Raw genomic sequence first — 23,306 nt, 5'->3', positions numbered from 1 at the left:
GTAATGCCAAGGCAATAGACATATTTTATTTAAATCATATTGAAATGACAACATCCAGTGGCCTGAAAACAAGTTTGTAATCATTAATTCCTTTAATACCTGATCATTATTTAAAAAACACATTTTTGCAGTGCTACATAATCTTGAATGTCTGTAATGGAATGCAGTTTTGAATTTCCACAAGTTACTAAACTAGTACAAAACCAGTATTTTTCTCTGTGTGTTTCTTGCAAACTATTTATCATGCTCACTCATACCTCTCTCTGAAACCTACTTGTCTTTTCTATATCTCTTTCCATTTTTTACCTCCTTCAGACTCAGTCGGTGTCTGTCTCTTCTTCCTCTCTCTGTTTTCTCCTGTGCGCTAGTAGTCGGAGCTCCCTCTGCGTCGGTGTGTCTGTGCGACTAAAGGCTCACATGTATCGTAAGCCTTCGTCTGTGGTACAAAACCCACACAGAGCCGACCAGAATACGATATGCACCATCTGCTAAGCTGCTCGCATTTCATAAACCTGGGAGAGCAGGCGGGATCAGGGCCGTAAGCTAGATAGACACACAGATGGATAGACAGACAGAAAGAGAGAGAGAGAGAGAGAGAGAGAGGGAGAGAGGGAGAGAGAGAGAGAGAAGCAGACAGGCAGATAGACTGATGGATAGAGTGTGAGAAAGAAAAGCATGAAGACAGGGAAACTGGCAGACAGACAAAAGAGTTTGATAACGGCATCATGGCTATTAACTACTTTGCAAAAGTTTTTTTTCTTTTCTTTTTACTACTAATGACATAATAATAATATTAATAATATTAATAATAAAGCCAATCATTGTAGTAGTTTTTCTTATACATTGTAGTAGTAAAGTAAACATTTCAGTAAACAAGAAGCTAACCTCATCAGGACCAAGACAATCTTTGGAAATTAAGAAATTCAATTGTGACTTGTTACCAAAGCTCAATTCAAAGTTACTAGTTAGTCATTCTGTATACTTGTACTTAAAGTTACTAACCTTAACTGATTATGAAACAGTCTTAATTTAATACTGATCCCACTATATGATCTAAGTAAACAGACTATTTGTGGGAATATAGTTTTTTATTAAATTATTCTTAATGCCTGTCAAAATGAGCCCAGGTTTAGGTTTATTAAAGGTAAATCTGAGGCTCTGAAACACTACCGCTTTTGTCCACAGGGACTGCAACACAAAATGAAAGTTCCTCGTAGTAGCTTTAAATAACAACATAATCTCCTAGTCACATCCTCAACCCAATACATGGACGTCTTTATTACAAATTATAGTTATTGCATTTTTCGGCAGTTGCATAAACGCAATACAATTTTGAATAATTCCCTGTACTGTCTAATAACAAGTCCATATCATAGCAAACACTTTCTTTAGGATTCTAATCTACCCAAACATGGACCCTAAACTGGTCTGTTAAAAAGCAGAAGGACTTGTCAAACTGACCTCATTTCATAAAAATATCCTCGCTTTGCTTTTCAAAGTTTTCCACTTCCCTAATCTCACGCACTCCCCATTTTAGCTGTGGTTTCAACAAACAGTTCTGACCATCATCAACCTTCTTCATTGCAAATGCTCACCACTCCATCTTACACAATAGGTGCGGTGGTAGACCGGGGCAATGGATGACATTTGATCAAACTCTGTGCATATTAAATGGAATGGCCTTTGTGACCACTGCGCCATTGGTAAACCAAGGAGGTAGAGAATCAGTACAAGAGTATCTTCTGTTATATGTTGTATTTCAGTTCAACACTGAGCTCTAACAGAGGACTATGGCGGGAGGTCAGGGAGCTGCAGGTGCAGATGACACATCCATATAGGTTAGCATGGAAGATGGTTAGCCCTCCAGGCCAAATCATTTGAATTGAGGCTCACTGTGGTGTAGTGGCTACGCTACACAGTGCTCCGCTACTTCATAGGCATGGCTGAGAAAGAGAGGGAAGGAAAGAGGGAGAGAAAATGAGAGGGAGGGGAGTGAAAGAGAGGCTCAAAGGGAAAGATAGCTTGAGAGAAAAAAGGCTCAGCGAGTGTCAGACAGAAAAAAAAACAGGGCGCTGCTGAGGGAGGGAGGGAGGGAAGGATACAAAGGGAGGAAGAGTGAAAGCGAATAAAAGAGGAGAGGGAGAGAGTGATGGAGGCAAAAGAGAGAGATACAGAGGGAATGAGAGAGTGGGAAAAAAAATGCTGAAAAGGAATGAGAGAGACTAAATGAGAAAGAGAGCTACCAGGGGACAGAAATGCAGAGGAGAGATGGAGGGTGAAAAAAAGATGCTGAGAGAGAGAGAGAGAAAAGAGAGAGAGCGAAAAGAGAGTATGCAACACAGAGTCCAAGAGAAAGAGATAGTGATGTGTGGGGGGGGGGGGCGTGAAATGAAAGAGAGAGAGAGGGAGAGGGTGCACGCACAGACACGTAAATAATGTGAAGCAACAACGGACTCGCTGCGCCCACAGAGGAGATAACCCAGAAGGCTATATTTAGCTCGTTAGGCCTGTCATCCACACTGAGGCCTGTTTCCACAGGCTGGGGCTCTGCTCACCACGCTGCACTGCTCCTGCCTTTACTATTCATCACTTTTAAGCTCTTTAAATACAAGGGTGAGGGGTTGGGAGGCAGGGAGATACAGGGCTGATGCATGTGGATTTCTTTATTTTATTTTAACGCTTTAACACCCAAGAAGACATGGCAATTTAGAAACAGTTTTATTTTTCTGTACGGTGGCAATCTAAATGAGTTTTTTCATGGTGTTTTTGCAATGTGATTTTTTTGTGATTATTCGGAGAGACTGTCCTCCCACAGAAGACAGCGCAGCATCAGTCGTTTGAGCAGACGCCTAACAACATGTTTACGTTAAAGTGACAATGACCTTTCTCAGCCGTAGGGATTAAATGAGTAAGTAGTGTGAAGTTGTTACTGAGCCACAAAGTCCCATCCTGGTATATTCTACCCCTTTGTTAGGAGATCTGCGTGTTAGATTTTGACACGGGAGGCTGCTGTTTGCCTCTCGTTTCCTATGTTTGTGAAGGTAACAAATGTTTTGTTTTGAAGTTTTATTTGGAGGGCTTGTTGCGTTTGGCACAGTCTCTATCTTTGTGTTTTCTTCAGAGGACGTTTGAGTTTGTGTATGTACTGCGCCAATGTTGTCGTTGTCTGATCATCAGTCATTCTTGTCATAACTCGCTTACCGAGGCAATATTCTTGTTTATATCACAAATAAACCATGCCCGCTTCAGGCGTAGATTCTCCTCAGAGGCAAATACCTGAAAATCTGATGAATGAATATATCCGTTCTTTTACATTCAAATGTTAAGAAAGTGCTTCCAGAATTGTCTTATTTTTGTGGTAAGAACCACAAGCAGTCATCTTATCCAAGAGTAATTTAAATCACATTTCATGTCGTTTTTGCCGACGTTTTATGTTAAAGCAAAGAGGAGGTGTTAGTTTCACTCTTACTGTTAGATATCTCTCCTTATGGGATGGAACTTTTCAAAGTCGAAAAAGTTTGTTTTTCCACACATTTGCCACTTTAATTCTATAGCTGGCAACGGGTAAGTTTTACACATTTCATGCTTGGAGAGATGATGCCATAACCCTCTCAAATTGCTCCTGTCTGTGGAGTGTTGCTACAGTTAAACAGCAGAGCCAGGTTTGGGGGAGTGTATTTGTATGTTTGGCAGACCCGCTCTCTGTATCTTTTTGGATGGAATATTTTATGTTGGCTGCTCTACTAGACTGCCTCATTTCTTTGTATGTGTAGAGAGACACTGGCAGTGTGTAACTTTAACGATGGCTGCAAACACACACACGCACAAACATCAAGTCACACACATTGAGTGTGTCTGTAGGCGTCTTGCCTTTCTCCTCCTGTTGTATTTATAATTCATGGCTCTCAGATTTCACTGCTCTCCTGGAATTCCACTGGGTATTTTTAAATAAGGTTGCATTGTAGCCCCGGCTGATCAGGGGGCGTAGATGTGTCGGTCACATGCGAACACAAAGTGCAAACAAGCCTCCCGCCTGGAGAGCTGTGTTCACCCCTGCTGGCCTGAGGTTGAATCTAACAAAGACCAGATACACATGCATGAGGCTCAGTGGAATGTGATTGAAGACAAGATAAAGCAGCTGCCTTACATCATAAAACCCCAAAAGTCAACATTGTGATCCAAAAACGCTGTTATGTCATCTCTCCTTTTTGTCCCTCCTTTACTCACTGCCTAGATGTAGTTTATTAGTTAAGAAAACTTTGATGATGGCCTTACAGTCACACATGTGTTGTAGTTCAGTTGCTGCTCTGGTTTTCTAAATTTCTTTCTTTCCAGGATTACGTGTCTTCAGAAACCTTTTTTTTTTCTCACAGAGTCTTGACATTTCTGCAGCCTTCGTCTCATTCCTGTCAAACACGAGACAAAACTCTTAGGGGGGAGTGGACTGTATAAAAGAGACATGTCTGCTGGAGGGTGACAGCTCACAGTCAGGAATCACATTAGGTGGCCTCTCCATTGCTGTGTGTGTGTGTGTGTGTGTGTGTGTGTGTGTGTGTGTGTGTGTGTGTGTGTGTGTGTGTGTGTGTGTGTGTGTGTGTGTGTGTGTGTGTGTGTGCGTGCGTGTGGTGTGTGTGTGTGTGTGTGTGTGTGTGTGTGTGTGTGCGTGCGGTGTGTGTGTGTGCGTGCGTGCGTGCGTGTGGTGTGTGTGCGTGCGTGCGTGCGTGCGTGCGTGTGTGTGTGTGTGGGGGGGGGGGGGGGGGGTGTTTGTGTGTGTGTGTTAGTGAGATACAGAGGCGCTGCAGGGGTCTGGTGTTAATGAACGGCCATGCTGCCAGCAAGAGACAAAATATTGTCTCATCAAATTTCATGATACAAAATAATGACAAGATGAAACGCATGATGTTTATGTGCGTTGTTGAGCAGGGAGAGCGTAGACAATAAGGCTGTCACTTTTGATCTGAAATTCAGACAAGAGCCAAAAATTATATTCGGTCCGCAATGGATCCGGCCAAATTCAAAATTTACAGTGAATAATTATAATACCGAACCCTCTGAGAAGTGATCTGTGGAAGCATTTTGGATTTGACAAATTATGAATGAATGGTAAGACCGCTTTCTGCCTTTTAAAAAATGTAACTGCCTTCCAGTGACAAGACCACAACAACAACATCAGAAGTCACATGCGAGTAGCCTGATAACCTGAATGAATTGCCGTTTCGTTTCATTTCAAATCTCTGTACAAATTTGAGACGTGGCCGTCGATTCAGAGGTCTTGACCCGGTTAGCACATCGTTCAAGTGAGGCAGCCGAGGCAGCGCTGAAGAACTGATGCAGTTTAGGATTAGGCAACGATCAAGTCGATTTGGAAGACACGCCTTGTTGTTTTTCTTCTTTCTTGAAAAAGTGACAGCTCCAATAGACAGTAATGCCACAGTAAGAGGCCTCCTTATCCTTATTGCAAGTTGTACAAACATCAAAGTTCCAACATGCATAATAATTATACCTGCAGGTCTTTACCCAACGGTTCACTGAGTAAAACTAATAGAGACCAACACACAACCTAAACCAACTGAAGCTTCCTCTGTTAATCCATTCTATGAATATCTCTATAGAAATTATACTTTGTAGTTAGATATTGATTTTATGACTTAATATTACAAAATGATGAAATGATGAAAAAGAGCAATTTGTTGCTGGTCAAAAAATAAAGTAACCATGGTTCAACACAGCAGCACACATACTCAAATATTTAGTTTTTCGCTTAATATCGATATTATATTGCTTTAATTTGATATATCGTGATGAATTTCATTAAAATACTTACGATATGTTTTGAAAAAATGTGTCTGAATGTATCTTCAAGCCTGTATCAGGGTTGTATCATGGCCTCAGTGTTTTGTCTCATGCCTGCCATGCGGTCATTTGTTGGAACATAGTGAGCGTGTGTGTGTGTGTGTGTATCTGTGTGAGTCGTCCGTTCAGTGCAGCGCTTTAGGCTGAGATGAAGTGTGTGTGTGTGTGTGGGGATTAATGCGGTGCTCTCAGCCTCTTACTCCGCTCCCAGCTCATCTGTCTGATTCAGGCTGACACACTGTGTTCTCTTCAGCAACATTACAGTCACAGACTGCTTGAGAAAGGGGGAAGGGAGGGGTTAGGGAACGGGAAGGAGAGAGAAAAAATGAAGGGAGAGAATAGAAGTAATAATGGAGGTGAAGAGAGAGAGAGAGAGAGAGAGAGAGAGGAGAAAAAAAGGAGCGAGCATAACAGACCGAGATGAAAGAGAAATGTGTTGGAGAGAGAGGGGGCACAAGGGTATTGGCAGAGACAGCAGAAAAAAGTAAAAAGAAAACAGAACAAGGACATTGGAAGAGAGGGAGAAAAGAAAAGTAGGAGAAAGAGTAAAAAAGACAAGAAGGATGAACTTTTCTATATGAGTATGATGGAGAAAAAGAGACTGAAAGAGGCCTTGAATAGACAGAGACGACGAAGAGAAAAGCCAAGATTGGGAGAAGGAGGCTGATGTAAGATAACGAGAAGGAAGGGGCTCAGAATGTGAACGGGGATTGCTCCTTTGCTAAGCTAAACGTGGCTCTGCCATGCGATAGTGGGAGTTGGCCAGGGGGATTTAGGCGGGGCCAGATGTAGGGATGGGTTGAGTCTGTTTTAAGAGTCTTAAACCTGTCTGAACTGTCTGGTGCAGGGGAAGCAAACAGCCCAGGACTGTTCATAAAGATGGACTGGTTCTATGTGTTTATTGATATAAACCGCCTCAAATTCAAGGTCAGTCCTGTGCAGTTGTTCCTCTGGCTCTCCCTCTGATGAAACTGGCTGCAAGAGAAGCTGCAGTGAAGCTGAATGTCGGCCGTGACTGATTTAGTCGTCACCCGCTGACAGGATACAATGGAGAAGTCAGAGCCTGCTAACCTAACCTCTGATGTGGGTTAGCGCAGCATGCTAATAAATGTTTTAACATCAGTGGTATGTGTGTGCGCGTTTGTGTGTGTGTGTGGGTGGGCGGGCAGATGAAAGAGACAAGCTCACCCAAGAGACACCGATGAACAATGCTTTTGTTAAGGTTTTTACACACATCCACACCCACACGCTCGCATCCACAAATAATGCATGCGAGAGTAAACACAAGCTGCCTGCACACGCATGTAAGCAGCACACACACAAACACAGACACAGACACGTATTGTATGAATATAAACAAGATGTAAAGCCACACATGCACACAAATATCCCATTTAGATAAATCACCTTGGATTAGACCTACTTCCTGAAGCTCATTTTTAAAGTCTGCCAGCATTCTTCTCAGAATGCATTGAAGAGATAGAGAGAGAGAGAGAGAGAGAGAGAGAGAGAGAACGAGAACGAGAACGAGAACGAGAGAGAACCTGGCACCGTCGTCTGACACTCTCTCAACACCACGGGGGTGGAGGGAAGGAGGGGGTAACGAAAGAGCAAACACTCCCTGAAGAATGGAAGAGTGGAAAGAGGAGGGAAACACGAGAATCAAGGAAGAGAGAGAGAGAGAGAGAGAGAGAGAGAGAGAGAGAGAGAGAGAGAGAGAGAGAGAGAGACCTCATTCATCTAAAGTAACCGGCCTGCTGAACTGACACAACGAGCCTTAAAGCAAACAATGAAGAGATGAAACACGCAGGAAGTGAGATTTAAACTCTGCTACACAGCTCACAATGCGTATCCATGTGTTCTTTTTTTAATATTCTAGACAAAGCTTGCAGGCCTTTTTTGTGTGGAAGAATTCAACTGATAACAGCGATTTAAACCCACGTTTACCAAAATGAATTTATGGTTAATGTCAATATGAGAGAGCGAAATTATCTCATCATCACAGACTTTTGATTGAGTATTATTCATACGGTGATATTTACTCAGGCATTCACAATATGCAATTGCCACCTTACTCATATAGTTCAGTAAACAATGCATTTGTTGTCATGTAGGTTTCACCCACAAACTAAGCATAACAAAAACAAAACAAACTAAAAGTTGATTCCATTATATCTGTAGTTGGATTATGGGAAGAGACAGGTTGTGTCTATTTTTCCATCTAAGTAGTATGGTTTTGTTAGTGATTGTTAAGGCGATCGAAGTTGGCTAAGAGAGGCTCGATTGCCTTGTTAACTCATCGTAAAAAACACTTGATTCAAACTGGACCAAAGCAAACTCGCCAAACCATCAGGCCGTTAGTCTTTCCACTGTTCCAACAATCAGCAACTCTGGTTTAGACATAATAAATTCTTAGTTCACAGAGTTAAGAACTAAGAATGTTTTGGAGGGGCATTGCGTACCACAGCGTACCGCATTGCGTACCACAGCTGCCACAGCTGAGAGTAGCACTCTGTAGTTCTTCCTTGTACCAAGTTCAACAGATTTTGCAGCTGCGCCCCCAAAGACTCATAGAGACATCGGTAACAACTGCAGGCGTTTATCAAATCTCTACCTGTCCTAACTTGAGATAAGGTTGAAAATCGTCAATCAAAGCACTCCTGAGTATATTTAGAATTTGTGGACGATTCTCTGTCAAAATCAGTATAGGGGAGGCTAGTGGAAACACCTGTTTGAGGCTTGCATCTGTATCTCTCACTTCCCTGTCGTTTCCCTTCTGTCTGTGGATTACTACAATGATGGGGGGGGGGGGGGGGGGGGGGGGGGGTTTCAATACTTCGGAGAGCGCCGTACCTACATGCACAACAAAAGTTATCAATCAGTGAGCAACAGGAAAGTAAATACAAAAAACATGATTCAACAAACATTCTCCGATGGGCAGGACTTGACCAATCAGATTCAAACTATATACATTCTTAGTAGGGAACACCCCTAGTACGTACGCATATTGTTACTTATCTGACATTTATATTGCATACTTCCCGTTTCTGTTGGAAAAAATGAGAAGTAGCCTACACATAGTACTCACACACACACACACACACACACACACACATCTCTTTCCCTGCTCTCTGGGTGGGCAGTGCTGTGTGTTCTTGGTTAGCGACGTCAGTTAGTTGGCTTAGTGTCCCTCTGCCAGGCTTAGCACACACACACACACACACACACACACACCACATGCGCCTTGCAATCTGCTACACACACATACAACCCACATAGACAAGAGATCTAACACAGAGCTGAATGAGAACGCAGTGACACAACAGAGGGATTATATAAGACAGAACGGCAGGCATGGGGGGCTATAATGGGAGGTTGGGGGTGGGGCATGCAGTTAAGAGAGGATGAACCTATTAAAGAAACTGAATACAACAGACAAAACACATGCTGTACCACTGCAATTTCAACTGCGCACACAGTGCTGTTATTTCTATGCTGCAGTCCACAGTCATAGTACAGCTGTTACAACAGCCTACTGCAGAGCAGGAGCATGTTACTACTACGCAAGTCTGAAAGACACACACACAATATCGCAGTGTAACCTTTTATACTTTTTTCAGATTGAGGTCTATAATTAAACATGCTTTTGTTAAGTGTTTACCTTCAATGCGAATACTAAACGGGAGTAGTAGTCTAACTGTTATTAATGCGGTAAATGTAAGATTCATTTGTCATTCCTGAGTTGTAACAGTGTGCGTTGAATATTACTGGTATAATTGGTACGGTACTACATTCATCCTTCCACAGACAAAGCACAGTTGTTAGTACACTACAGTCCAGACTAGACTCCCATAGAGCATTGTCACAAGAGTGCTGTGCAGACTGAACAAATAGTACAATTGTCACGTCACTGCTGTCTAGCTCTACACCCACAGGACAACTGTCACGACCTTTCAGACACTTCGTCATCTCCTTTCTGCCTCTTCAAAGGAAATTCTGACTGGACCAATTAAATGTGGAGCAGAACTGATTGTTCAGTTAAAAGAGTAAATTTCTAGCCGGAGCAACTTTTCTGTGACTGTATCTGTGTGATGTTTTAACTGACTTAGTAGCTTGTGGGTCTTTGCCAGATCAGCATTAGCTTCTTATCACCTGTTGGTGATTAAAGTCCTGGGATTGTAACGCGGATTTCTGTGTTCGTTAGACTGAGCGACTCGGCTTTAAAGGGGACATATGCTCATTTTCAGGTTTATACTTTATTTTAATTTTTTTTTTTTTACTGGAACATGTTCACGTGCTTTATTTGTTTAAAAAAAAGCCACGCCCTGATTGACTGGTAGTTCTTAATCCGTGGGTTGAGACACAGATGGGAGGAGCTATATTCTTACAAGCCTGCATGTGACATATGAAGGGGAGCCAAATCTAAATGGCTTGTTAAATCATTCTGATCTAGGCAGGCCACAAAAAAACTGACAGTTTGTGTGTTGGTAGGAACTCCAAATATTGAATGTATGTGAGTTTTTCATGATATGTCTAATTTAAGTCCATCAACATCTTACTAAACCGTCCCTATCTGACCTCGCGGCAAGGAAGCGAGCAAAGAGGAAATGATCCTGCAGGGACCAATAAGCTATCACAATCTGATATTGTTATCAGCAATAGTACTGCAGGTAATGAGCATTAGTACATAACGTAGTGAATAATACATGGAGTATGACTTAAAAGGTTATTTATACGTCCTTTGTTCATGTCTTGGAAAAAGTAGGTAAGTACTCAAAGTATCAAAAGTAAAAGTGCTTATTGAGCAGAGTGACCCCGATGATCTTTTTTTAAATTGTTTTAATGTTTAACAAGCATTTTATTGGTGGAAGTGAAGTTTATCTACTTTAAATACTGTTCTATGGTATTTTATAACTCGTTATGTTTGTTTTTGTTTTTTTGATAATTGAATTTTAATACTTTTTCACGTTAATTACAACATCATTATTTTGTTTTAGACCTGAGTTTGATAAAATAGGAAACTGCTGAACATAACTGTTTGTAAATTAGTAAATACTACCGGATTCAATTTGTGAAGTAACAAGTGATCAGCTGTCAAATAAATGCACTGAAATAAAAAGGACTTCCCTCATAAATAAGAATGCATGACTCGCATATTTACTAATACGCTCTCAATGAAACTTGACAGAAGTGAAGTGAACACCTTTTCCATTCAGTCCACAAAAATGCTCCGTGGCAGCATCAAGGCTCCTTAACATTTACTGTCGCTAACCCAAACCTACTCGCTTTCCCTGCAGCTTTACAGACCTGCGTTCCCATCGTACCTTTATTGCATCCCTTTCCTTAATGCCGTGCTGGTTATATACACTCAGCTGGTTCATTTCAGTCCAGAGTGGAGAGCTCTTGCTGAGGAAGGATGCTGAAGTGAGCTATTTAGTTACTTGCAAGGTTGTATTCAAATAGTAGGGCCATGGTTGTTGCACTCAGCTGTTGTTGTAGTGGGAAAAAAAAGTGAGATACTAAATGAAAAGAGGATGTTAAAGAGGAGAGAGTGGAAGAAGAGAGTGATGGCAGAGAGGTGGAGAGGCTCGGGGGGAGGGGGGGGGGGGGGATTCATAAGGAGAGACGGACAGGAATAGAGTTAAAAAGATGGGGAGGGCTGAGGTGAGGTGTAATGATGGAGAGGTGACGAGAGAGGCTGATGAGAGATGGAGGGAGAACAAAGAGATATGTCACATATCTTTCATGTTGAGAGGGCTGGAGGAGAGGCAGACATGGAAACACAAAGAGCCAGCTTAAGTATGTTGTGTGTGTGTGCTGTTAAGCATTTATGTGTGTGTTATGTGTTTACACATACGTGCATGAAGTACGTGTGCATTTTTACATGTGAAAGAGATCCCAAGGAGCAAAATACATCTTGTGTGTGAGAAAAACAGTTTTATTTGTGTGTGCATCAGCCTGTCCACGAGAGAAATGGAAAGACAGACGAGTAAAATACACAGCGGAGATGAGCTCAACAGGGGGAGATAAAGGAGAAAATATAGATGTAGCACTCAACAAGGACGAGAGAGACACATATACAAAGTGAATGAGCCAAGTAGAAAATGGTGAGAGAGAGAGAGAACATAAAGGAGACGGATGATTGATAGAAATGACTAAGAGGACAAAGAATGAGAGAGAGAAGAAAAGAGACATGTACAGGACATGAAAATGATACAGAAGGTAGATGAAAACAAGGGGAGGTAAAAGAGAGAGAGAGAGTATAATGGGGAGAGGAGAGAGGAAAATAAGGTAAAAAAGAGAGAGGATAATTGATGACAAAGTTAGTAAAGGTGTTGACGGGAGAGAATGTACATGAGGACGAAGGTGACAAAGGAGAGACGGGACAAGAGGGTGACAACAGAAGGACACCACAAAGGGATGGATGGATAGAGATACGTCAGAGATAGAGCAACACTTCCTGCTACACTTCAGTCTGTATAAAGACTGTTGCCTGCGACGACCCATCCGATATCTGAAGCCTCGACTGACATGGCAACTTTTTCTCTTTCAACAAAATGATTTGTTGTTGCATTGTGAGAGGTGTGGTTAAGTTTTAGACTTTCTTGAGGTACGGGAGAGATCGCAGTTACGGTTTAAAGTCGTGTTTCCCAAATGTTTTGGTCGGGGCCGGATTTTTAATAATGACAAACCATCGCGACTCAATTCACAAAAGGTCTTCTCTCTAAATCATGAGAAGAGCTAAATGTTTGCGTAAATGAACGCTCCTGACTATTTTTAAGGCCATTTCCGCGTCACCTTATGTCATCTTGAATTGGTTTATTCAATTCAGATCAATTCAATGTGGCTTTATTGGCATTAAAGTTTCACTAAAACAATGTTGCCAAAGCATCAAAATAAAAAAAGTATACAATAATATCAATAAAATTATACCCATTTTGAAGAGATATACTTAACAACCTGTCGCCAACCTTGTTTTATGCGTGTTATTGGAAACAAATGCACATTAAATACTTAAAAATTAATATATCCACTTAGGTCTGAGTTAACATAATTTCCTCTCATCAGTTAAACAGAATGTTTCAAATATATAATTAGATTCTATGTTATAAGTAGGCTACAATTATCAGAACAATACCAACATTCATGCGGCTCAAAGGTGTACTAAAGATATCAATCCTCAATAGAATACTATGGATAGATTATGCAAATGTCAAGAATCAAGTTCTTTACCCAAATAAAACTCAAATACCAAGCATTCAACACACTCTCTTCGACCAAAATGTTCTATGTACTCCGGGGACATTGCCACTGAAGCAGCAGAATATATCATAACATGTCGTAGCTTCAGGGGGAACCAGCGAAACAACTCATGAAACTGTACTGAACTCCTTCAACATCTGTCCCCTCTTTTTGTCTTTTGAGGTTCTCACTACTGTTACTAATTCATGTTTTTAGTCTGGCACTAATTCGTTTTTCTTCAGTATCCTACGTATAGTAATGTTGTGTATTTTGTGTGTGGTGTTGAATGGTGCGGTAATGTGGTAACCCTTTGTCTTCTTTACATCTTACTCAGAATTATTACACATATAGTATAAACCTTGTACTGTGTGATCTGCCGGTGCTGTACTCCATTATGTTCAAGCCAATAAAGCGAATTTGAATTGAGATGGGCACGTACGCGGATAGAGACAGACAGAGATAGCAAGTGGGTAAAATGAGACAGGAAATAAAGAGATAGACTGAAACGGAGAGCAAAAGAACATCTGACAGCTAGAGAAAGAAGGAGGGGAATAACTAGAGAGGAGGAGGGGTGATAAAAAAAGAGGGCCTGACAGCCTCTGAGAGATGGAGATAGGAGTGAGAGGGACGGACTGAATGAGGTGAGGAATAAATGGAGAGGAAGAAGAGAGCGATAGAGTGAAAATGAGCAAGAGAATACAGAGAGAGAGAGAGAGAGAGAGTAGTGTCTCGCTCTCATCAGTCAGAGCGTTGCTCATCCGGCGGCAGAGGCTGCCTCTGTCACCATGACGGATCCTCGCTGTCTGTACGCCGCTCGCCACCAACACCATTACAGCACATTACTGATTCACACACACAAGGAAACACACACACAGAGGAGAGAGAACAACACATTTAACAGGCACACGCGTACCTGCAGAGGTGGTACCACAAGGTATTTAGCAAACACACACACACACACACACACACACACACACACAGAGGTATGTTTGATGTGTTGGTGTCAACTATACACACAAAACACACACTCAACACACACTCAACACAGACTCAGATAGGAGCATGACATACTTGGCATAGGTATCTGGTCCTTTTATGTCATACTGTATGATTCTGGATTTGTTATCTAATTAATATTGAAACATTTTATTCTAATCCAGTCTGCAAATCATTTTCTCAATTGATTTATTAATTATTTATTTGGACATTTTTCATTTAAGATTTCAGAAAGTAGTAAACAAAAGGCCCATCACTATTTTCTAAAGCCCACATTGACTTATTCATATTGTGTGTTTTGTCTGACCAACAGTTCAGAATCTAAAGATATTCATTATAAGTAAAAAAAAAAATTCACATTTGAGAAGCTGGAACCAGTGAACTTTTGGCAAGGTGAAAAGGTAGATTACTTAAGGGTCGGTGTTTGTCAGTGGTTTTATACTTACCCTTTAAAAATGACTGATTAATAAAATAGTTGATTATTACTTAAAGACTAATTAATAGACTAGTCTTGATAGAAACCTCTGATCCCAGGCGTTCGTATTTACACCTGGTCCTCGTTATCTCTATTCTGCCAGTTTTGTCCTTTTCTCAATATGCAAATTAGGTAGGTGGAGCTGGCGGAGTTGTCAGCACACATGGCGTGTCCCAAGTCAAGGGAAGCGACGTTGCTGCTGTGTGGACTTTTGCTAATGAAGGGGTTGTTATTAGCTGGGCGCCAGCCTCACTAGACAGCAGGAAGAGGCGAAATCAATTGATCTTTCAATTATTTTTCTCTTAATGCAATTGTGACCGAGTTATTGGGTACTATACTAATAACTCATGGATGCACTGGCTGTAAAGAGATCCTGTTCTTTTGCAGTGGACTTGGAAAAAAAAACTTTCAGGAATGTGGCCAATCTGTACAGACTGATTTCACACCTGGGTGAAGGCGCTCACATTATGAGCCAGACCACCTCCCGATGTGGACCTGTGCTAATATAGCTGTAGACTCATACTGTAGACACAAGCATATCAATCAATCACACACACACACACACACACACACACACACACACACACACACACACACACACACACACACACACACACACACACAGACTGTACAGACACACATTTAGACACAGTGCACACACAGTGCACAGTGGTCTCAGTAAGCGCTGACAGAGTCTCATTATTATGATGGGCACCATACATACTGCAGGTCTTCATAGGCACACAAACACATGCAGGAACTACAACATTCAGCACACACACACACACACGCTCATTTGGCTGCCTTGCTTAGACAAAATCCTGCTGAGACAGAGATCGCACATAACTCACACAGAGACATAAATACCTCATTATCTATACACAGACACACACAAACTAGTTTTTACTACACGCGCACACACTCACTTTCTCTCCCACCCCCATCTTTTCTTGCTTTCATTAAAACCATACTGACAAACAGCAGCATATGCAGCTGCACTCAGCAACAGATGTTGAATGGGAGATATTGTGTAAGACTGAATGTTAATGTACGCTGTGTATAAAATGCTAACGAAGCGCTGTCATCTGTGTCTCCACAGTACTACGAGATGTCCTACGGTCTCAACATTGAGATGCACAAACAGGTAAGTCAGACTGTACTCAGTGTTTTTGTGTGGGGTTTTTTTCAGTCTCTGCTCGCTGCTGGTGTACTTGGTTGGAGGTTGTGTGTGCGTATCTTTCTGTGTAGAAGTTGCATTTTTTGAGTAGGCGGGAGGAGGTGAATGTGTTATTTTACACACACAAACATTCTTACCAGCGTGTCATTTTGTGTGGGTGAGTTTTTACTATATTATCTAGATCCTGTCCTCCATTTATATTTTGTATTTACACTAAGTGACCTCCATATACGTCAATAAAGTGAACGTATTATGACAAACACCTTTCTATACAAAGTATAGCTTCAAAATGTAACGTGGCATTTGGTCAACACAGAAACTACAAACTGTAATTTGGTGATATATGTATTTTTAATCCTACAACATCATAGTTTATAGATTAAGTTCTAATCTAACGAATTTATACCTACAAATTTGTTTAATACCTGTCTAATATATATCTAATACATGACCCTCGTGTTGTTCTTTCACATAGCTAAATGTGTAAAAAAAAAAGTAGGCTACATCAAATTATTCCGTTTTTTTAGTGCATTAGGGTTGTCTTGCATTAGTTCACATTGTGCATGAGTTTATATTTTTCCTGGTTTCTCAGTGTATACTGTATTGGCAGGATGAAGAAGGATCTGTTCCAGCTGAAATTCTTGTGTAAAGATGAAGAGCAGGAAAAAAAGTAGTGACTCATCTTTGTAAGATAAGATAGAACTTTATTAATCTCGAAGGAAATTTTTGTGCCAAACAGATGAATAGCAAAAAAAACGATAGAATAAAAATATAAACATATATGAACAATAACAATTATTAAGTGTAAAATAAATAATACTGACACCATTGCAAAATAGAACACAAAAAACACTAGTACTAGTACTTTGTACTGTAGATCAGGACCAGAAACAGAGCAAAAGAATAACGTTTTCTTGTTAAGGAAGGATCTGTTTTTTCTGTCTTTTATTTGGTAGACTCATAATGAATCAGCAAGAGCAACAAGTGGTTTCAACACTGAGCTATGGATGGCTGATTGTATTAGTTTTAATAAGGGGTCACTGCTCAACACTGAAGTTTACCTCTCCATGCCTCCGTATGGAATAGAAACTCAAGAACTGCTGCACGAAACCAGCAGAGTGTGTTTCCTGCACAATTATGATATCCCTACTGACTTAATGTTTATTTGTGTGCTATTATCAAGCAGAACAAGCGATGGCTGCTGATGTGAGAATTAGGGAATAATAATGCCATTAAGATGGCTGGTACAGGCTGTAACCATAGCAATGGCAAATGTATGTTTACCAGAGCTGACGGCGACAGACTCGGGGTTAACTGACACTAGATGTCGACAAGGCTTAGCTATTATCGATGGATAGGACTGGTGTGTGAAATCGCTCGCCGGTTCTTCTAAGCAATGTGAAAAACCACATGCCAACTCAAAGGCATTAAAAGAAGGTCGGTGTAGATTGTGTGTCGTTTCCATTTATCCCCACTGAGATCCGGTACTCTTGGAAGAAGACATGAGGAGCAGTGTGTGCTCTCGGGAGTCGGTGACTGCTCGTCAGTCCCCACTTGCTGCCAATTTGCTGTCTGGGTCACACTGCAGGAGAAGGAGGGGACAGTCAAATAGCAGACAGGCAGATACATGTCCAGACAGACGGATAAAAAAAGCAGACAGACAGACAGACAGCAGACTTGAGATCTGTTCTGCTGTGTTTACGGACTCATTATCCAGTCCTTTAAGGTGACTGCCTGTGTCTCCCTCCCTCTTAAACTGTCATGCTGACTCTGCGGTGGACTCAGGCACTGTCATGGAAGACTAGAGGGGATGGATTTTTACCACCATGCCCGGCATAATGCATTTACAGAGCAGCTCTTTGTTTGAAACAATTTCTAAAAACGCCCTCAAATGAAAGCCTCTGCACTTTAACTTCTAATCATTGTGTCGTTTCACGATCACGGTAATTACAGCACGAAGACATTAAACAGTGGGTTTCTGTCCAACTACTTGCAGTGCAGTGTACTGGCTGATGTTGGGAATGATGCAAGACGAGTTTAAGAGCCAATCAGGGCGTATTTTTAATGACCTGCATCAGCTATATTTAATCCTAATCCACATGCTGTGTTTATGGTAATATGTTGTGTTCAGGTGAAGCTGTGTTTTCAGCAACACGGCAACAAAAAAACATACAGTATAAAACCGACAGCAGTTTCCCAAGGACACCAAGCCTCTCTTTCTTATTGTATAATAGAATTTTGCAGATGTGCCTTCTTTGTCTCTAAAGTTGCTGCTATTGGTTGAAAGATGGTTTTGTACCTCAATATTTAATTTGTGATGGGAATAAGAGAGATCCTGTCCAACAACAGGACACACTTTCGATCACCTTGTTAGAATTCCATTGGTTGCTGTATAAATCTGCTTGGATCCCAATTTCATGTCAGCTTTAAGCTTATTAGAGAAGGATGGGTCGTTGCCGTCATACAAGTATTAGCAAACAATTATGATTGTAATATCTGAGGCACCATCTGTAGGTATAGGTGAGAGCATTCAATGTGTACCAGAGAACATCTGCTTGTCTGCCACACTCTGCATGATTGAAGATGAATACTAACCATTATATTTGGATCAGATTATGTAACATAGCTTGTGACACCTTGATGTGAGGTAGTATTTCATTTGAATAAGAACAAGATATGCAGATCTCTGTGTCAGGAACACGTCAGTGTAACCCTTTGTAGCTCCAGATTGCCTTGATGTTCTGCTTCAAGTTGAACTTAAAATGTTGTGTTTGAAACTGTAATTGTTTGAAAGTTTCCCCTCTGCTCCTCATGATTTATTCTGCATTCTTCCAAAATCCAAGTTCAGTCCTGGTCTCATGGACCAAAGACGTGAACCACACTTGAAAGCAGGAAACCTCAGCGGGACTTTATGTTGTAATAGCTGCGCTGGTGAAAAAGGAAGGAAAAAAAGACACGCGTGCACAATAAAACTGACGGATGGATGGGGTAGATTGATTCCATAAACCCCACAGCAGACACAACTATTGACAGAGCAATAATCAGGGGTGAGAGAGACAGGCAGACAAAATGAGAGAGAGAGAGAGAGAGAGAGAAAGAGAGAGAGAGATAGACTGTTGAATAAAGAGACCAAATGTTGTTGTAAAACTACTTTGAAAGTATTGTTTTACAAGTAATTTCATGCTGTTGAACTACAGTACAGAAACACTCAGGATTCATTTATTTATTTTACTGTATTTCAAGTAAGAGTGAAATTGTAGTGCTGCAGTATTTTGTAAAATGAGTGATGTCAGTCGACAATTACCATAAAATGGTGCACAAGGGAAATTTAAGATTTGGATAATAATGCCTAAAACAACCTGACACACTAATACAGTAAATGCAATTTTGTTCTTCCCTGAAAAAATATAATTGGGACTTTCAGATAGTAAAAAAAAATTACCATTTTTATCACAATGACCAACATTCTAATATGCTACTACAGCACTATCCTTTTTTAAATTTCGTTGACCTTAACCTTCAAAGCAAAATGCAGAAAAAGTTATACTTTAGTTAAGATAAGAGAAAGTATTACCCAAAAATGTAGACATAGCAAGGAGAGAGAGAGAGAGAGAGAGAGAGAGAGAGAGAGAGAGAGAGAGAGAGCTGGACTCGGCTCTTGTCGCCAAAAATAAGAAATGGACTGGGGTGCTGGCTGCACCTCTGAGAGATGGACAGAGGAGAAGGAAGAGGGGGATTGGTGGGGAAGATGACAGAGGGAGGCCAAGAAGGGGAGAGTGTGGAAAATAAGAGACGGACGAGAAAGGGGGGAGAAAGGAAAGGCGGTGTGGATGACAGAAGGAGACCAAAGAGCTACAGTCAGGCGAATGAGAGTAAAAAAAGAGAGAAATAAATGAAGAGGGGGAGGCCCGGTGTCAGGAACCAGAGAACAAGGCTAAGAGAAGAGTGAGCAGGGGGGGGGGGGGGATATGAGAGAGAGGAAAGGTAGAAAAAAAAAGCATAATGTGAAAAAAGTGATTCAGAGAGAAAAATAAGAAAGCTGGTAAAAAGGTTTAACAGGGGGAGAGCCAGTGAGAGGGAAATATAAGGCAGATAGTAATAGAGAACTTACTGTATTACAGCTCGAGACAGAAACAGAGAAGCGGAAATTGACAGAAAGAATAGAAAGAAGCAGGTAGGAAGAGAGAGGGATAGAATACAAAATGAAGGTATAAAAAACAAAGGACTCAAAAAGAGACACGATTGAAAAAAATAGGAAGAGGATGAGAATAAAGCACAAAAGAAGAGGTTGTAGAATCAAGGTTGTTAAAGTGAAGTGAGTGGGATGATTTAAAAAAAAAAAGTAAGTGTACGATAATTGAAGAAAATTAGGACTTTGAAGATACTGCAAGAAAAAGAGAGCATACGGTAGAGAAAAAAGCAGTCGAGAGAGTCGAGGAGATAGAGAAACGGGGGAAAATGTGAGAGATGGCGTCGAGAGCTAATGTTGGAAAAAGTGTGAGAGCGTGAGGAAAAGAGGAGATAGAGAGATTAATTGAACGGATGAAAGAGGAGAGGGTAAACAGGAAGGATGGATAGAAGAGACGGATAAAGATCTCAGAACAGATGAGGGGCGAGAAGAAAAAAAGAAGAGATGGAGATGAAAATTGGGGCCAAGAAAAAGAAAGCAACGGAGGGAGAGTGGGAAAGAAAGGGGGAGGGCAGTTGGAGAAAGAGGGAGATAGAGAGAGACATCAGTGGAGGGAGGGGAGCTTTGAGCCGCAGTGAGAAATAATGAATCATGAATAGATTTAACAGTATCTGCTCTTATTTCCTCTCCTCCTCCTCCTCCTCTCTCTCCCCCCCCCCCCCCCCCCCCCCCCTCCAGCTTCCTCTTAACATCCTGTCGAGATCAGTGCTATTGCCTCTCTCCCCTCTCTGTCTCTTTCTCTATCGCACGCTCTGTCATTATCAGTGGCAGGGCCATCTCGTGTCCCGGCATTAATTGAGCTGTAACAGTCATCCCGTTCCTTCCTAGCCTTCCTTTTAGCCTCTCTTTTTTTTCATCTCTCTCTCTCTCTTTAGATTTCACACTCGCTCTCTATCTTCACCCCCGCCCTCAGTTCTCTTTCGCTATCTTGATCTTCCTCGTTCCCTTTGCATTTCTCTCCCTTCTTTTCTTCCTCTCTCTGCTTTGCTCCTTCTCAGATGATTGTATCTGAGAGATAACATCTCCCCCCTCCACCTCTTAAGCTGTATAAGATACACATACACACACACATGCGCACACACGCCGTCACATTATCTCACTTGGTTCACTCCATTATCATATAAATATATATATATATATATATATATATATATATATATATATATATATATACACTAGCTGTATCCCCTGGAGGAGCTAGGGAGGCTATAAGGACTTTACACTGCTCTCTGTGGTTGTTCTATATTCATTGATATAGCACTGCTGGGGCCTGACTAGTTATTGCCTGCATCTCCCGCTATGCATCACATGTATATGCAGTGACTTTGTAATTCAGTCATATACTGTGGGCTCACAGCCGTTGGCCAAGGACAGCTTATAGATATGATGATGTGCTGCATGTGTTGTTGTAAGGTGTTGACGGTGAATGGATTGAAGCAGGTTTTGTGTTGACGGCTGATTCTAGCAGCAGGATAACAGGATGATGGCGGGAGGGGGAAGAAGAATAGAGGCTTTGTTGGACTCGTGTCCAGCAGTAGGCGGAGGCAGCACAAAAGCTTGTGACCAGTGCAGCCTGGAAAAATATGAAAGGCAGGAAGTGAATGAGATATGCCTTTCCTTCCATGATCCGCTAACTTCAAAGGGCCATTAGGTAAAGCACAGAGCCCACAACCACTCAGTGGTAGCAAGATGTTACCGCAGCGGTGCTCAACAGCAGCTGTACTTTCTTATCTAGGATCAACGTGCATTTGTTTGGTGCATTTTCAGGTAGAAGTCTTCACAGGCCCAAAATTACCATTACCAGACGTGCATAAAAGTAATCTTGAGAAAAAAGGGAACTTAAAGAAAAAAGGACCCAAGGATAGTCAGACCCAATCTGAAAACATCAGATGATAGTTGGACCCGATCCAAATTGTGTTTGACTCGAACACACCCAAAAAAACGATGACGATGCTAGTAATGCACCATGATCGAATCTGATCCGCTCCTTTAATAGACGTATTGACTCAGAGAGCTTGCAGAATTTGAACTGGAGCCCAGATCTGATTAGACTGGACATAGTTTGGACCCGCCAGCACGAGTCAAGTCTGGGTTTTTTCTTCCAGTATGCTGAAGTGCACACTGGGCTCGACATTAAAGCTTTGCCAAGTGCAAGTAAACTCTGTGTGCGGACAAGTAGAATGCCTCATGCAGTCATAGTGTTAGGGATGCCCCGATCGATCTGACACCGATATTCAGTAAAAATATGTATTCAGGAGAACGTCATTAATGCTTTTTCTTTGCCTGATCCCTGATGAAGCATTGTGAACAACAAATCTGCATTGAAATGTGCAGGAGGAAAGCTCGTTAACGTTAGCTGTTTGTTAGCAGCCAGGCCTACATTTTAGGCCTAAGTAAGTTTGGCTTTCGGATAAGTAAAACATCTCAGCTACTTGCCTAAAAGTAGTGCTACTTGAGTACTACATACTAATTCAACAGAATTATGGAAATGCATATATCTGTCATGGCAGTTGAACACAGCTGGTCAATAAAAAACACATGGCTTGAGCTAATGTTGCGTCTTTAACAGTCACTACACAATCATATTACTGGAAAGTGGAAAGTTGAAAAAACATCCTGTTTTTAACTCCAATTTGGAGGACTTGGTGTTGTTAAATCATTATGATTATGCATGTTCAATGATTACCGCTTTTAAGTGCGTAAAAATGTCTCCCTGATTTATTTAGAAATCGATATCCCAAGGAACAAAGTAGCGGCCCATCTGAGTAAAGCCTGGGTGGTTTGCTGATTGAAGTACTGTGGACTCAAAGGTTGAAATCCTTCACACAAATTGTGCTTTTTACATAAGGGTACACCTTGAGCTGTGACACCTATAAATGTTTGCAGGAGAAATTCTCAATGTTCGGAAGCGGCTAGGATGCTGGAATTTGTTTGCATTTTAGTAGCCTGTTACAGTGTTATAGGCAACACGGCTACCGGGCAGCGAGGGTGCATAGTTAGAGATTAGACAGTAAGAACCTGGGGGGGCATGTGCAGTTGAAAGCTGGGTCACAATGGAATTTTTACAATAGTTCAGGCTATGCAATGCTAGCCTTCTATGTGGCTTAAACAGTAAATATTCCTTTTAAAGCAAAGAAATAATAAAGGGTCTCAGTGGTGAGAGAGAGCATCCCATTACTGAGAGGTGTCATTCTCTCCTTGAGCTTATAGCTGGTTCCTAATTTTGAGCCATTTAGGATAATTACGGTGTGAGTTAAAACCCTAAAACCTACCGACTAAGTAAGCCAAACACCAACATAGTACTTAAATAATATACATTTAGCAAAGTGCTTGGTGGCCAGGCTTCTTACTTAAACCAGCTTCTCTACAGTCGC

General features: G+C 41.4%; 1 protein-coding gene across 2 annotated transcripts in view; it reads left to right on the top strand.

The window, feature by feature from the left end:
* The window catches only part of tle2b (TLE family member 2, transcriptional corepressor b), a 74,122-nt gene that overhangs the window by 15,016 nt on the left and 35,800 nt on the right, over positions 1–23,306 (top strand). For both annotated transcript variants that reach the window (XM_076087836.1, XM_076087835.1), the window contains exon 4: positions 15,666–15,710. In XM_076087836.1, the coding sequence (XP_075943951.1) occupies positions 15,666–15,710 (45 nt within the window). The remainder of the gene's footprint in view (positions 1–15,665; positions 15,711–23,306) is intronic.

The sequence above is a fragment of the Anarhichas minor genome, unplaced genomic scaffold (genome assembly GCF_050575085.1).
Source record: "Anarhichas minor isolate MPS153535 unplaced genomic scaffold, ASM5057508v1 ptg000010l, whole genome shotgun sequence".
Taxonomy (NCBI): Eukaryota; Metazoa; Chordata; class Actinopteri; order Perciformes; family Anarhichadidae; genus Anarhichas; species Anarhichas minor.
Note: the sequence above shows the minus strand (reverse complement) of the source record. Positions and strands in the feature narration are given on the sequence as shown.